This window comes from Plecotus auritus, assembly GCF_963455305.1.
Source record: "Plecotus auritus genome assembly, chromosome: 8".
Taxonomy (NCBI): domain Eukaryota; kingdom Metazoa; phylum Chordata; class Mammalia; order Chiroptera; family Vespertilionidae; genus Plecotus; species Plecotus auritus.
This window is the reverse complement of record NC_137782.1, coordinates 173,703,221-173,718,800: the sequence shown is the minus strand read 5'-3', so window position 1 is coordinate 173,718,800 and position 15,580 is coordinate 173,703,221. Positions and strand designations below refer to the sequence as shown.

Below are 15,580 nucleotides of genomic sequence, written 5' to 3'. Positions count from 1 at the left end.
TAACAAGGCTTTGCTCAGGGTGATTCACCCGCATGCACATCGTCTGTGACTCAGTGACTTTACTGTTAGGCTGAAACCCCGTCTTGCTCTGTCTGCCCCGTGGGGTGACCTCATCTTCTCCCAGGGCTCTAATTACCGCCTCTGGTGATGACACCCGAGTCCCTGTCTCCAGCCCAGACTTGTTTACTGAGGGCCAGGCCCATGTGCATCCCCGAGGCAGCCGGCGGCCACTCCTGGGCGGTCTTTACGGCTCTCGGGATCAGCAGGACCAAACGAGGCTCCTCGTCTTCCCCTCAGCCCAGCTCCTCTCCATCCAGCCTTTCCCTCTTCGGAAACGCCACGCCTCTGGCATCCGACCCCGCCGCCCAGGCTCAGCCCTGACTCTTCCCCTCTGCACACACATCCCGTCAGCCACACTTGCAGAGTAACTCTCGAACCACTTTCCTCTCCCCATTCCCTGCCTGTCTTCACCTGGTTGCTTAGCAACCTCCCAGGCGAGCCCTGTGGCTGCAGTGGTGTGCCATCTCCTCCCTAACCGGAGGGGCCTGCGGAAACAGCCGTCTGGTCCCCTGGCGGATGCAGGCGAGCCACCCTCCCAGGGCGGCGGTAAGAGGCTAGCAGAACTCTGCTAGAAATCTCACGAGATGGAGAGAAATATTTACCTGAAATTCTTCTCGGGGAATGTTATATGTGGTGGGAAGATCGAGGTGAAATCCTGCCCCTTCATCTCTTTCTCCCCGGCTCCCTTTCCTTCTCCCTCTCTCTCCCTTCCTCCTCCCTCTCCCTTCCTCCTCCCTCTCCCCTCCTCCTTTCCTTCCTTTCTCTCTCTCCCTTCCTCCTCCCTCTCCCCTCCTCCTTTCCTTCCTTCCTCTCTCTCCCTTCCTCCTCTCTCTCCCCTCCTCCTTTCCTTCCTTCCTCTCTCTCCCTTCCTCCTCCCTCTCCCCTCCTCCTTTCCTTCCTTCCTCTCCCCTCCTCCTTTCCTTCCTTCCTCTTTCTCCCTTCCTCCTCCCCTCCTCCTTCGATCCCCTCCTCCCCTCCTCCCTTGATCCCCTCCTGCCCTCCTCCCTCGGTCCCCTCCTCCCTCGCAGGGGAATTTACAGCGCCTTCAAGGAGATTGGATCTCACTGGCTGGAGGGCTTTTGTTTGCTCGGTTCACATACACATTTGGGGACTGAGCTCACTTGCTTGGAATAAAGGAGACGAGCAGGTCCTCGTTCTCTGCTTAGGAAGAGCTCTAAGTCCAGGTTCTCAGCGTGGCCCTGGCCGCAGCATCGCCCGGGACCCGTGAGAAACGCAGGTCCTCGGGCCGTCCTCCCCTTCTAAACCAGCCGCCCTGGCCATGGGCCCGTCCTCTCTGCCTTCCTGAGCCCTCCAGGAGATTCCTGTGGCTGCTGAATTGAGAGCCCCCTCCAAACCCTGAACAAGTATTTAAAGGACATTGATCTGAAGAGAATACATGACGAGCCTGGCTCCGACACCTGCATATCTTACTGATCACGCATCACTCCGTTTACATCCTTGCTCGGCATCTGTGGTCCTCGGGATAAATCCATCACCCTTACCTTAGCCTTTAGAGCGCCCTGGCTACCCAGCAGTGACAGCAATAAGTAAAAATAGCCAACACTGTTCAGTCCACAAATGCTTATTGAATATTGATGATGTGCAGGTGTTATTCTTGAGATGCCATATAGATCAAGTCCCTGCTCTCACAAAGTTCTAGACTCGAGGCGGGAACAGATGAGCAAGGACATGACTGTGTAAAACTGACCCCAGAGTGGAGTGCCTGCCGGAGACGGAAGTTGGATGGCGTGACAGAGTGACCAGCTGGCTGCTTAGACGGGTCCTGAGGGAGTCTCACTGTGAAGGGGGGGTTAAGCCGCACTTTCAAAGAAAACAGAGCCGGAGGGGCTATCAGACGGGCTAGCGCTCGGGTCGAGGGAGGTGAGGGGCCCAGCCCTGGAGCTCTGTGTGGTCAGGGAGGAGAGGGGCCAGTGGGACAGAGGGAGCGAATCTGAAGGAGTAGGAAGGTGGGGACAGGGGCCTAATAAGCAGAGGTCAGATAGAGGTCTTTGTTAGCCTGGTTAGGAGTTCGGGTTCTTTTCACTGAGATAAAATTCCTATACAATAAATTCACCCTTTCAATGCCCGTCAGTGGTTCTCAGCGCATTTACAAGGCTGTGCAGCCATCTCTGTCTACTTCCACAGCCTGGTCATCGCTCCAAAGGACAGCATGCTCCGTCGGAGGGAGACAGTGAGGCCCTGGGAGATTGAGCAGGAGAGGCAGACCTGGTCACTGGGCTCCAGGAGGGCGCGGTGGGGCAGGGGGACGCGTGGCGACGCTGCTACACTTCAGGAAGGAGTGGGGCTGGGACGAGGGTGGTGGAGGTGGAAATGGAACCAGGTGAGCGGGTGCAGGAGATGCTTTGCAAGTAAATGTGCTCAACTTGAGTGCTGCCTCTTACATCATCTGCGGGGAAGAACCAGTTTGTTACATTTCCAGTTGGGCACCAATGGCAACTTTTGAAAAATACAATAAAATTATAAGTACAGACAGTGTATCCTGGGACCTTGTCTTTGAATGACAGCATTTTCAGCTCTTTGGATTACTTCGCTAAATCAGTACATATCTCTTATTGGAATTCTTTCTTTTTAAAAACAGATTTGTTGAAGAGGGCCATATTCCTTATGTAAATGCTTTTGAGCATTTTCCAGAAGAGATGAAATTATATGGGCGTGACAAAGGAATCTTTGCTATAGAGGTAAGTTATTTTCTTTTTTTAACTTGGTCATCACGAATAAGACACAAGAATGGTATAAAACTTTACAAGTTCTATATAGAAACCTTTAAGGAATTTCAGACCCCCGAACAGGAGTTCTTGTTGTTATTTGTAAGCTGCGTCGCTTTGGAGAAAGGTACTATCTTGTTTCAAGAGGCGGCGTTCTAAGCCCTTTGCTTGCATTCCCCTCCGGATCTGTTTTCCGACGTCTCCCGGGGAAGGGCTCTGTCCTTTAACTCTGAGTCTTTATCCCTGTTTACACTCCCCGAAGGTTATCTTTCCTTTTCCATCACCAGAAGGTGTTTAGGTTACTAAATATTACTAGAACTAAGCAGTATCTTCCATTTGCCCACTTCAGGCGTTACTTTCATAGGCTTCCTAACCTTCACAACCCTCCGTGTTTGCAGTTTCATTGAGAGACAGTGGTGATCCTTGTAACCCTTGTATGAGAATTATTTCACTTTACCCCACTTCCGGGCCAGCGAACACCTCAGAAAGGCGAGTGATTTGCCGCGGTCATGTTGGTGGTCCCAGCCTGGGGACTCTGGTACCTTAGGCCTTAGGCCAGGGGTGGGCAAACTTTTTGACTCGAGGGCCACAATGGGTTCTTAAACTGGACCGGAGGGCCGGAACAAAAGCATGGATGGAGTGTTTGTGTGAACTAATATAAATTCAAAGTAAAGGAGCGGAGGGGAGAGCAAGAGAACCCTCCGCTCTTTCGGCTCCGCGGGCCGGATAGAACAGCCGAACGGGCCGGATCTGGCCCGCGGGCCGTAGTTTGCCCACGGCTGCCTTAGGCTCATTGCGTCATCTTTTGCTCCGTTGCCTGCTGTCTGCCCTCCTCATCACCCGGTTCTCCAGCACTCCTGCTTGGGTGCCGTGAAGATAGAACCGTGTCACGTGCTGTTGAAGCACTGAGCCGGAAGGAGGTGGAGACACCGATACAGAAGTCTGCAAGATGCGTAACATTTTGCCCCTGAGGTCGTTAAGTGCTAGCAGCCTTTTGCATGGAACCAGAATATCGGTCGCTGTGAACGATTTGTAGAGAACGTTGGATTTGCAAGCCCGGGGGCTCTTCCCGCAGGACAACGTGAGCAGAGCGGCTCCCGTGACAGGGACGCAGCGCTGGCTTGGAGGTGGCCTCTCAGGGACGGTCCCTATTCCCTTAGACCAGCGGGTCTCAACCTGTGGGTCGCGACCCCTTTGGGGGTCGAACGACCCTTTCACAGGGGTCGCCTAAGACCATCGGAAAACACAAATATTTACATGACGATTCATAACAGTAGCAAAATGACAGTTAGGAAGTAGCAGCGAAAATAATGTTACGGTTGGGGGTCCCCACCACACGAGGAGCTGGGTTAAAGGGCCGCGGCGTCAGGAAGGTGGAGAGCCGCCGCCTTAGACCAGGAGAGAGAAGGCAGTGCCAGTGCTCGCCCGGCCCATGCGTGGGAAGCGCGAGGAGGGAGGGTGAGCTGCAGCCCCTCTTTTTTTTTTTTTTTTTTTTAATAGATTTTATTGACTTATTACAAAGAGGAAGGGAGATGGATAGAATTAGAAACATCAATGAGAGAGAAACATCGACCAGCCGCCTCCTGCACACCCGCCACCGGGGACGTGCCCGCAACCAAGGTACACGCCCCCGACTGGAATCGAACCCGGGACCCTTCAGTCCGCAGGCCGACGCTCTATCCACTGAGCCACACCGGCCAGGGCAGCTGCAGCCCCTCTTGACCTGGACAAACAAAAGATGAATTAGTGTGGGAGTGCTTATCATGTACCAGGCCCTGTTTCAAAGACTTCGTACGCTCATTTATTATCCATACCAGCCGTCCGAAGGACGGAGTAGTGTCCTCACCCCTGTGTTACCGACGCACCGGTCTGAGGTGACGTGCCTGGTGTTCGCACTCTGAACGTAGCCTGGCATGGCTGAGGCAGACCTCGCTGGGAAGGAGACAGATGAGGGGCCACACCAAGCAATGAGCCTGGGAGCGGGGAGCAACGGGCAGGACGTGGGAGGAGGCCGTTGGGGCCAACAAGGGGCTCCAGACTGGCTCCCGAAACCAAGAGGTGGGCCTGTGGCAGCGCTGGCAGCCAGGACAGGAAGCGGGGGGCGGAGGAGCCAGCTGGAGGGGGGCTGGTGGGTAGGGGCAGTGGGGGACGCGTCCCTGTGTCTGCAGGAGGTACAGGTGGCTGGAAGGGCGCACCTTCTGGAAGGCGGCTGGTCTCCTTCTCAGCCTCAAAGGACTGGGGCCAGAGGACGCGTCTGCTCTTGCAGCGGGCGCTCCAGGCCCAGCTGCTTGGCAGCGAAGTGGTGGGACGTGGGTGGAGTCGGGGAGGGGGGCGCGGGGTCTGAGGTGCACCTGACCCTCAGGAGGCCTCTCTCGTCGGGGAGAGCGTACACCAGCCCTGAGATTCGGAGCGAGCTGGACTCGGGGTTGATGGGGTTTTCACCGTTTCCAATGGCAGCCGTGCTCGAGGCGACAGAGTCTGGCACGCTGACGCTGCCCTGAAACTGTCGCACTGAGGCTTGTCTTAAGAGAACGCGTTTTACAGTCTGTGTAACTCATTAATTAGTCATTTTAAACTTAACTGCCAGCGAGTATTCAGTGCTCTGCTCAGAGGAAGAGACACCTGGTCCAGTGACTCCAGGTGTGTGTCTGTACATTTATTCCACTTTCCTAGAGGAACCAGCGGAACCGAGTTACCATTTCTGTGTTAATTACCAGCTTGGTTTTGGTTAATAAAAATTCTCTTTCCTCTGGCTCCCTCCCCTCCTCGTCCCTCTCCCCTTCTCTCTCCTCTAAATCCCTAGTATAGTCTTTATCTTACATCCTAATTGGGGTTTAACCTGATTTCTCGGAGCCATTCACCATTCAGTTTGGTACGTTGATCATCGTTGCTTGGTTGAGGTTATTTTTACTCTTTTCTGGCGCCTAAAATTATCACTTAGTTGTCTTTAACAAATGTTAAACTTCTCAGGAATAGACCCCAGAAATTTTAGTATAGTCATGGAATATTAAAGCTGGGAGAAATTTAGAGATTATTTAGTTTACTTTTCTTATTTTTCCAATAAGGAAACTGTCCTAACAAGAAATGTGAGTTGGGAATAAATATACCTCTGCTTCATCCGGGTGCTGCTGAGGATTATTTGGGATAATATATTCAAAATGTAGGCCTATCTCGCCTGGAAAAGCTTTTCCTCTAAGGTGAAGATACAGAGGTAACCAGGCTGCTTGGAGGAGAAAAATGTGTCATTTCTGGAAAACAAGAGTTTGCATCTTAAAAGTCTATTAAAAGAAAATTGAACCTTTGCGCTCATTTCTAAATTTTCTCCAAGTAGGTTCCAGGAAGTCTATGGAAATGACTCTCACTTCTCATTGTGGCATCTTGTAATGTTGATTGCCCTAATCCAGCTTCTTGCGAAGGATATTGCTTCCCAGATTTAGGTTACGTGCTTGGGATTGGCCCCTAACCAGTGATTGCCTTTTGGGTTAAGGAATGTGGTTTCACCCTCTATTTACTCACGCGGACACTCAAGTTTCAGTCTGTAAAACTGACGGTTCTAAAAACGTGTTCTCTGCGCCCTTTCACTTACAACGGATCCCTTTGTTGCCAAATGTGGGAATGACTGCAGCGTGGCCCGCAGCGGGCAGCATCCGAGCTGTACTGCCGTGCCGTGGCGCACCTTCTCAGACGCCCTGCGCGGCGCTCAGTGAGGGTGTGCGATGGAGGCCTTCCCGGGCGGTGTGGTAGTGCCGGCAGCTGGTATAGCCACGTGTATTTCTGGTGATGATACAGGGCTTCAGCCCGATATACTGTGTTCTCAGTATCAGATCTAATGTAAACTGTTTATTGCCCCTCCGAAGTTTTTTTTTGTTTTTTTTTTAATATATTTTATTGCTTTTTTACAGAGAGGAAGGGAGAGGGATAGAGAGTTAGAAACATCGATGAGAGAGAAACAGACTGGGGATGTGCCCGCAACCAAGGTACATGCCCTTGACCAGAATCGAACCTGGGACCCTTCAGTCCGCAGGCTGACGCTCTATCCACTGAGCCAAACCAGTTAGGGCGCCCCTCCGAAGTTTTTAAAATTGGGGACAAGTTTTGTAATATTGGTAATATTTCTTGTTCTAACATTTACCTTGTCTGATAGTAATGTAGCCACTTCAACTTTTTTAAAAAATCAATGTTTATACAATACTAGAGGCCCGATGCATGAAATTTGTGCACGGGTAGGCCTTTGCAGCCCCACGCTGCCTCGCAGTCCCGGCTGCAGCCCTGGCCCCGACCTCGGCCCCTCACTCACCCCCTCCCCCGCACTCACCTTGGCCTGGCGCTGCCCGCATCCGCCACCATACATCCCCAGTTCCCCGGTTCTGCGGAGCCCCCCAATCAATCGTCCCATAGAGGGTGGCCTGGGCCTCCCTCTTTGGAGCGATCCCAGAGCTGCCCCCCCCCCCCCCCCCATCGATCGACCCATCAGCTGGTGGCCTGGGCCTCCTTCTGCAGGCTGGTTGATCACAGAGGCCCCCCCCCACCCTCACATCAATTGCTCCGCAGAGGGAGGCCTGGGCGATGGTGGGGTGACGTTGGCCCCCTGACCAATCTCATCACACCCGCCTTGGCTGGCCTGGCGCCAGTGCATGTCATAGCGTGGTCGTCCGGATGGTCGTTCTGCTGTTGGGCCGTTTGGTTGATTTGTATATTATGCTTTTGTTATTATAGACATCTTTTTCCAATCTTTTGTATTTAACCTATGTCTTTATATTTAAAATGGGTATTTGGTAGATAATATGTAGTTAAGTGTTGATAATTTTTAACCAGTCTGATAACGCTGCCTTTTAAGTAAAGTGTTTAGACCATTTATATTTGATGTAATTCTAAATTTGGTTGGGTTAACATCTACCATCTTACTATTATTTGTCCCATCTACACTGAGTGGCCAGATTGTTCTCTCTGAACGCATAATAATCTGGCCACTCAGTGTGTGTGTGTGTGTGTGTATGTATGAGGCCCGGTGCATGAATTCATGCATGGGTGGGGTCCGGCCAGCCTGGCCAGGGGGAGGGGACATGGGTGGTTGGCCGGCCTGCCTGCTGGTCGAACTCCTGGTCGAGGAGACAGTTTGAATATTAGCCTTTTATTATATAGGACTAGAGGCCCAGTGCATGAAATTTGTGCACGGGGCAGGGTGTCCCTCAGCCCAGCCTGCACCCTCTCCAATCTGGGACCCCTCGAGGCAGTCAGACATCCCTCTCACAATCCAGGACTGCTGGCTTCCAACTGCTCGCCTGCCTGCCTTCCTGATTGCCCCTAACCACTTCTGCCTGCCAGCCTGATCACCCCCTAACCACTCCCCTGCCAGCCTGATTGAAGCCTAACTGCTTCCCTGCCAGTCTGATTGCCCCTAACTGCCCTCCCCTGCAGGCCTGGTCACCCCCAACTGCCCTCCCTTGCAGGCCTGTTCCCTCCCAACTGCCCTCCGCTGCTGGCCTGATCCCTCCCAACTGCCCTTCCCTGCTGGCCATCTTTTGGCGGCCATCTTGTGTCCACATTGGGGCAGCCATCTTTGACCACATGGGGGCAGCTATCTTGTGTGTTGGAGTGATGGTCAATTTGCATATTACTCTTTTATTAGCTAGGATATACACTGAGTGGCCAGATTATTATGCATCCAGAAATCATAATAATCTGGCCACTCAGTGTAGTCTTTATTCCTTTTTCTTCCCCTTTTCCTTCTTTTTTTTTTTTTAATGTATTTTTATTGATTTCAGAGAGGAAGGGAGAGGGAGAGAGAGAGAAACATCCATGAGGAGAGAGAATCATGGATCATCTGCCTCCTGCATGCCCCCTACTGGTTGGGGATGGAGCCTGCAACCCGGGCATGTGCCCCCGGCAGGGAATCGAACCCGTGACCTCTTGGTTCCTAGGTCAAAGGTCGACGCTCAACCACTGAGCCACACTGGCCGGGCATTCCTTCCTTCCTTTGAATTAAGATTTGTTGGTTTCATTGATCTCCTTTGTTGATTTATTACTTATACTCTGGTATCTGCTGCGATTAGCCACCGAAGCTTACAGAGACCGTGTTGTCTCCTCAGTCAGCCAGACCACCGGCCTCCCCTCACGCCCTGTGCTGCAGCTGGGCCTCCGCCCCCAGGCAATAAACGGCGCCATTTGTTTGCTCCGAGATTAGCCCTGCGCTTCCTGTTGGCCAGGGCCGGGAACTGTTAGATGTTTTCTTCCAGGTCTCGGATTGTCAGCACCTAACCCTTCATGGCAGAAACAGAAGTGTTCCGATGCTGAGTTTTAGATATTTAGAAATAGAGTCAGTAGTCAGATTTTTTCTTAAATGCCTAAAAGTATCTCAGTGCTCATTTATTAGTGGGTTTTTAAAAAAATTGCAATCTCTGTTCATGAATACTGTCACTAGTCTACTCTTTGCTTAAACATTTCCCCCAGCTGACCACGTTACTGGTTACGGGCTGTTGTTCACACAATTCTTTTCCTAGTAATCCTTGCTTTCGTTGGCTGTTTTTAAGTTAATCTTGAGTGAGGCGACTGGGTAAAACAGGTGAGCGGTTTCTTACGGACATTTTGGTAGAAGCACAGGCGTCAGAAATATGTCCTCCCTGGATTTTTCTGGGGTACCAGTTACATGTTGTGCCTTGGTAACAGTAACCATCACACTTGGCCTTTTTCACTTATATCTTGAAGAGTTTTTCTGTTTTTAAGTAAACTTTATTCTGGAAAAATACTAGATTTACAGAAAACTTGCAAAAATACAAACAATACAGTAAAGTACAAAGAACACCTATATGTCCTTTGCCCAGATTCAACTGTTAACATTTCATCCCATGGTATCCATTTTATTCTATGGCTTACAGTATGTTACATGTATTCTTTTGTATTTTTTAAGACTTTAAAGGCAGCTGGAGGATGTTGTCTAAATAGAACTTCTGACCCAGAGGCGTCAAGGCAGTGTGTAATGCATGGGTTTATGTACATATGTCTTGCACCCCCAGTACTCTGTGACAGCAGGGACCACATTTAATACTTCTTATCCATAAGACCTAATGCAATTCTGTACCCGTGGTCAGGACTCAGGCTGTGTTAATTGACAAAATGATCTGAAATAGCTAAAGAAAACAGAATACGTTACATACTTTATTTTTAGAAGATCGCAAATTAATCCTTTGGGGAGCTTTCCCACGTAAGCAGGAAACTTCCAGACTGCTTCTGATGTATTCATTATATATCGGGAGGCCAGTAAGTAGTGGCATTTGATTGACAAAAAAGCATTCTGTTAATATTTAAGTGATAAATATCTAAGGGATATAATTTCTGCTTATAAGCAAGGATATTAACAATGCAAATATGGGTGTGTTGGTATCACTCATGAAAACCAGTGTGTGAGATAAATAATCTGAAAGTTAATTTGTGCTCTTTACCAATATACTGAACCCAGTAGCGAATTGCTTCGGTCAGAAAATGTCTGTGTGAGCTACACGGATGATACTTCTTTTAGGAGAATCATACGCCATATTTGCTAAGTGAAACCAGCACCTTAATGTGGATTGTCTGCGACTTAGTTTGATTCTGGGCCAGCACCTCCCAGTAGCTGGCGTGCTTAGCCCAGTCTGCCCTCACCTCTGCTTCCAGGAGCAGAGAAAGGGACCAGGCTGCGTGCTAGTCCACAGCAGACTGAGTCATGACACAGGTGCATGGCTGCACAAATAACCCCATGGCCCTGCGAGACTGAATAGGAGTTATTTGGGGTCATCTGCTCTTCTGGACCCCAGCTGTTCATCTCCTCAGTGCAGATATGTGGGTTCAGACAAGTCCTGCAGCATCAGCAGAATAGTCGGAGAACAGAGGCTCTCACGAAGGAGGACTCGCCCTGGCTGGTGTGGCTCAGTGGATAGAGCGGCAGCCTGTAGACTGAAGGGTCCCGGGTTCTATTCCGATCAGGGCACACACCCGGGTTGCAGGCTCCATCCCCAGTAGGGGGCGTGCAGGAGGCAGCTGATCAGTGATTCTCTCTCACCACTGATATTTCTATCTTTCCCTTTCCCTTCCTCTCTGAAATCAATAAAAATAAATAAAATAAAATAAAATAAAATAAAATAAAATAAAGGAGGAGGACTCTGTGGGTTTTCCCTCGCTCTGATCCTGGGGCCAAAGAAATTCTTGTCTCCCATTCCGTTGGCAAATCTTTTTTTTTTTTTTTTTTATGTTAATCCTCACCCGAGGATATTTTCCCCTTGATTTTTAGGGAGAGTGAAAGAGGGAGGGAAAGGCAGAGAGAAACATCGATGTGAGAGAAACACATCAATTGGTTGCCTCCAGCAGGTGCCCCAACCAGGGCCCAGGCCGGGGAGGAGCCTGCAACCAAGGTACGTGCCCTTGACCAGAGTGGAACCCGGGATCCTTTGGTCCGCAGGCCGGCGCTCTAGCCGCTGAGCCACACTGGCCGGGGCTGTTGGCAAGTCTTCATTGGCCGTCAGTTCGTACATTTGTGTTTATTCGTAAGATTTGTCTGTCTGTGCAGCCGACACCATTTCTAAACTCACCCCCAGGACCAAGGCTACATTTCACAGCAAGCAATGTGCTTTCCGCAGACGCGCAGTAGACTGGACTTGGACATAGAAAAGTGTTTCCTGGGACGCCCTGGTAGGTGCAGCCATTGAGAAAGGCCTCGTGGCTGAAGTGCGAGGTGAGCTGCCGGAGGCTCCCCAGGCGTGTGGGGTGCATCCCTCCCCCCAGCACAGGCAGAGCAGAGCTGGGTCGTTGCTTCGGGGCGGCTGTCCTTCCTTGTTGGCTGTGCTGTGGGACAGAAGGTCTTGCTTTCCCTTCGGATTAGCAGGTGCCGGTAGCACTGGCTGCTCAGCCGCATCTTTGCTGCAGAACAACAATGAGCGCGAGGGTGGGGCTCCGCAGGGAGCACCCGCTGACAGGTATTTCGGTCGGGCCATCAGCCTGCTGTTGTGTAACAGAAACTCCAGCGTGCCCTGACCTGTCCGAGGGCATTGCTCCATGAAGGAAAAGAAACGCGCCGAAATATTTGTGAAATTCAATAAAAAGCTTTCCCAAGCGCTCCTTTTTAATGCATGCGAGGACGACCTGTTACAGCCTCCCGGTCTTTCAGCACATGTACCGTGTGGTTTTTCCCTTCTGTGAAATGAATCTGTACCACTCAAGCCCAGTGTGTCATGTGTACTGTATGTATGTACCCTTCGTTGTTTGGTTATTTTTTTAATCCTCATCCGAGGATATTTTTCCACTGATTTTTAGAGAGAATGGGAGAGAGAGGGAAAGACAGAGAAACAGCCATGTCAGAAACATCGTTTGGTTGCCTCCTGCACGAGGCCCCACCAGGGCTCAGGCTGGGGAGGAGCCTGCTACCGGGGTACGTGCCCTTGACCGGAATGGAACCCGGGACCTACTGTCCGCAGGCCCCCGCTCTATCCACTGAGCCACACCGGCCAGGGCTATATGTACCCTGTAGACGCGTCTTCAGCCTCTGCTGGTTAGAGTCCACGTTCCCTCCCGCCCGTCCCCTCGGTTTTCAGGGAAAAGGGGGGAGGTTTGAACGTCTTCAAATGACTGTATGTGTACCTGACAGCTCTTCCTCATCGCATGCCGTGCCTTTGCTCACAGAGGTGCGTTCACTCTTCCACGGTGTGTCGAAACTTTTAAATGGAAACGCTTTTCGCTAACAAAGGAAGCATTTTCTCCCTCCTTCATGCCTCTGCTCTCTCCACCTCTTGGCTTCCTCGGCAGCTGTGCCTCCACCAGCAATGACAAAAGGTGCGATTGTTCCAGGCGATGGCGGCGGAGATAAGCCAGTGGAGTTTTGTGTGTGTGGGCTACTGGGACTGTTTTTCTTCTGTGTTCGGTTTTAGTTTGTTTTTGTTATTCCAGAAAGTCGAGCACACCTTAAAAAACAAAGCAGGAAAAAAAGAGAGCTTTAAAGACCCTTAACCCTTTATCCTGGCCAACTGCTTCCTTCCCTTAAGCTGCTCCGTTAGTATTGAAGGGGGCCCCTCTCCCCAGTGAAAACAAAGCTGACAGGCTCCCGCAAACCCGGGCCTGGGTGCAGAGTGCGGAGCTGGAGCTGGGGGGTTGTTTCCTTTCCTTTCCCGCAGCCTCCTGCCTCCCCGCGGAGGGCAGCGCTGGGGGAGGGCAGCTGGGGGAGGGCAGCTGGGGGAGGGCAGCGCTGGGGGAGGGCAGCGCTGGGGGAGGGCAGCTGGGGGAGGGCAGCGCTGGGGGAGGGCAGGTGTGCCAGTTCAGCTTGGTATTTTCTTTGTGATTCCCAACTCCAGGTAGGTAACCTTTCTTTCTGTCTTTTTGGTTTTTCACTTAATCTGAAGATAATCTCCTTTATCTGCCTTTGCCTCATCTGCTATTTTATTTTTGACTCAAGTTTCTGGAGTACGGTACTGATTCGAAGCATCATTTTCTTCCAGCAAAAATCTTTTAGTTCTGGTGGAAAGAACTGCACATCTGGTCTCTTTCGGGGACACCCTACCTATGCAGGCACCAAAAACCAGTCACCGCGGGCGCCGAGGCTGGCCCGGCACTGTCTCTTATCACAGATGCAGTATTTCCTGCCACTGGCGCGGCTTCTGTCTTTTCAGCCTTGATTTGCTTCATTTTTATGTCTTCTCAACCCACAGACCAGTTTCTAAACAGGTCACTTGTAGCAGGACTCTGCGTGGCCCCGACAGTGTTCCCAGTCCTCGCAGGAGGCCGTCCTGTGGTCACCCTCCCGCTCCGCAGAGGGAGGGGCTGGGAGTCCCCCCCCCACCCCCCCAAGCACTGCTCCAGTATTTTGAATGTTGATCAACAACATTCTGATCTCTCTGAATGAGTAAAAAGAAAAGATGTCACGCTGGTTCAGCCGGCCCCACCGAGGGCACGCTGCCAGGATGACTCACTCGGCCCGGAGCGGTCTCGCCCAGGTGAAACTGGGTCCCCGCTGGCCCACTGACGGGGAAAGCCTTCGGGCGTCCGTCACTGCCAGGCCCCGCCAGGTGACCGTCTTACAGGATGAGTTTCAGGACAATGTGAGTCTTCACTGGACTCTGATTTGCTCGCCCGTCACTCTGTAGGCCACCCGTAGCTCCTGGGGTGTCTGTGCAAGCCCTGGTAGGGTAACACTCGGACAGGCCGGAGGTCACCCCGGGAGGAATTGAGGTGATGTCAGGGTAGCAGGTGTTCTCAGTCCCTCGCCCCCGCACCTCCCTCCTGCCAGGCTCAGGAGAAACCAGCTGCTGTTTTCCTTTCCTCCTGGCCTCCCACAGCAGCGCGCCCACCCCTGGAATGTGTGGGTGCAGCTCTGTCGTCAAGCTTGTGGGTCAACCATGAGCCGGCCTCCTGAGGCGGCAGGGAGACGTGGGGAAGCGTGCACTTCGTTTCACTTGGTTTATTTTGTGTGAGAATATCCTGGAGAGCTTGTCCAAGCCCCGGTTCGCAGACCCCCGTCAGGTGCTGCAGTACGTCTGGTGTGGGGTGTAGGAACGCGTATTTGATTTTCTACTGAATCTTCCGAGAGAGTGGAAGGGAGGGAGGAAGGGAGGTAAGGGAGAGAGAGAAACATGATGTGAGAGAGACACGTCTATTGGTTGCCCCCCACACCTGCCCCAACCAGGGCCAGGGATTGAACCTGCAACCCAGGTACATGCCCTTGGCCAGGAATCGAACCTACAACCCTTCGGTCCGAGGGCGGACACTCTAACCACTAACCCACACCAGCCAGGGCGGAATGTGCCTTTTTCACAAGCATCTTGCAAAGGATTCTGATAGAGGGTGCTTTGAGCAGTACAGACCAGTGTTATCCCTGCCTCTTCCTTTTATTTTTCCAGCTTGCTTCACAAAGTATTTGAGGTGGAATTAGACTAATGAGCAGATAACCGAAGTCCAGTGCAGAACAGATGCCATTATACCTGTCACCCCAGGGTTCTGGCAGGCCGCTCATTCTTCCGAACCCGCCAGAGTCCCCATGAAAACGTGGCACGACGACCTGGCAGCTGCCGCGAGGCCTTCCTTTCGTGGCCTGTGCACAGATACATTTTCTGAAAGTCACAGGAAGATCATTCTGAGCGTCATTAAGTGTTTTCTGCGATTATCACCATAGTTTTCCGTGTTTCAGAATTTTGTCAGAATTAGAGCCTGACTCCCCTCCCTGGGCAAGGCCAGTGGGACAGAAGCAAACTGGCTCCCTGTGGTCTTAGCTTCTAGAGCGGGGCTGTGGGCGGTGCCACCGCTCGGCCTCTGCCAGCTGAGTACTTGCTGAGCGTGCAGGGCCGGCCCGCAGATCAGCCTGGCTCGGCTGGAATCAGAGCAGATGTGCAGGGACAACTGGGCCATCCCTTCCAGTGATAGCGGAGGCAGGAGGTAGCAGGCTGGTCCTCCGGTGACTCCTCTGGAACAGAAGTGGCGGGGCTTCCCTCGTCTGAGGCACTAGATCGCTGCCGGCCTTGCCCCGAGCGCCCAGTGTAACCAGCACACCTCTGGGCAGGGGCCCTGAGCAAGAGGCCCGGCGCGAGTGGGTGCTGCCTTGTGCTCAGCGTATTTCGTCCTGTGGGGAAGCACTCACTGTACTTGGTGCTGTATGTGTAGTAGTTACAGTAACACTGACGCCCCCCAAATGTACGTCTCCGTTGCTGAGATGTTGGTAGAATTTATGTATATTGCATTTTTTACATTTTCAGCTTATTATTTTCCTTTAGGTGATGTTTCGCTTCCTTTTTTATACTTCCTTAAAATTGTGGTACAATATACATGACATAGCATTTACCATT

At 51.8% G+C, this 15,580-nt stretch overlaps 1 protein-coding gene across 1 annotated transcript in view; it reads left to right on the top strand.

Annotated features, from left to right (window-relative positions):
- TAF1B (TATA-box binding protein associated factor, RNA polymerase I subunit B) overlaps window positions 1-15,580 on the top strand; it is a 40,119-nt gene that overhangs the window by 12,626 nt on the left and 11,913 nt on the right. The window contains exon 8 of the mRNA XM_080686976.1: window positions 2,660-2,759. Within this exon, the coding sequence (XP_080543102.1) occupies window positions 2,660-2,759 (100 nt within the window). The remainder of the gene's footprint in view (window positions 1-2,659; window positions 2,760-15,580) is intronic.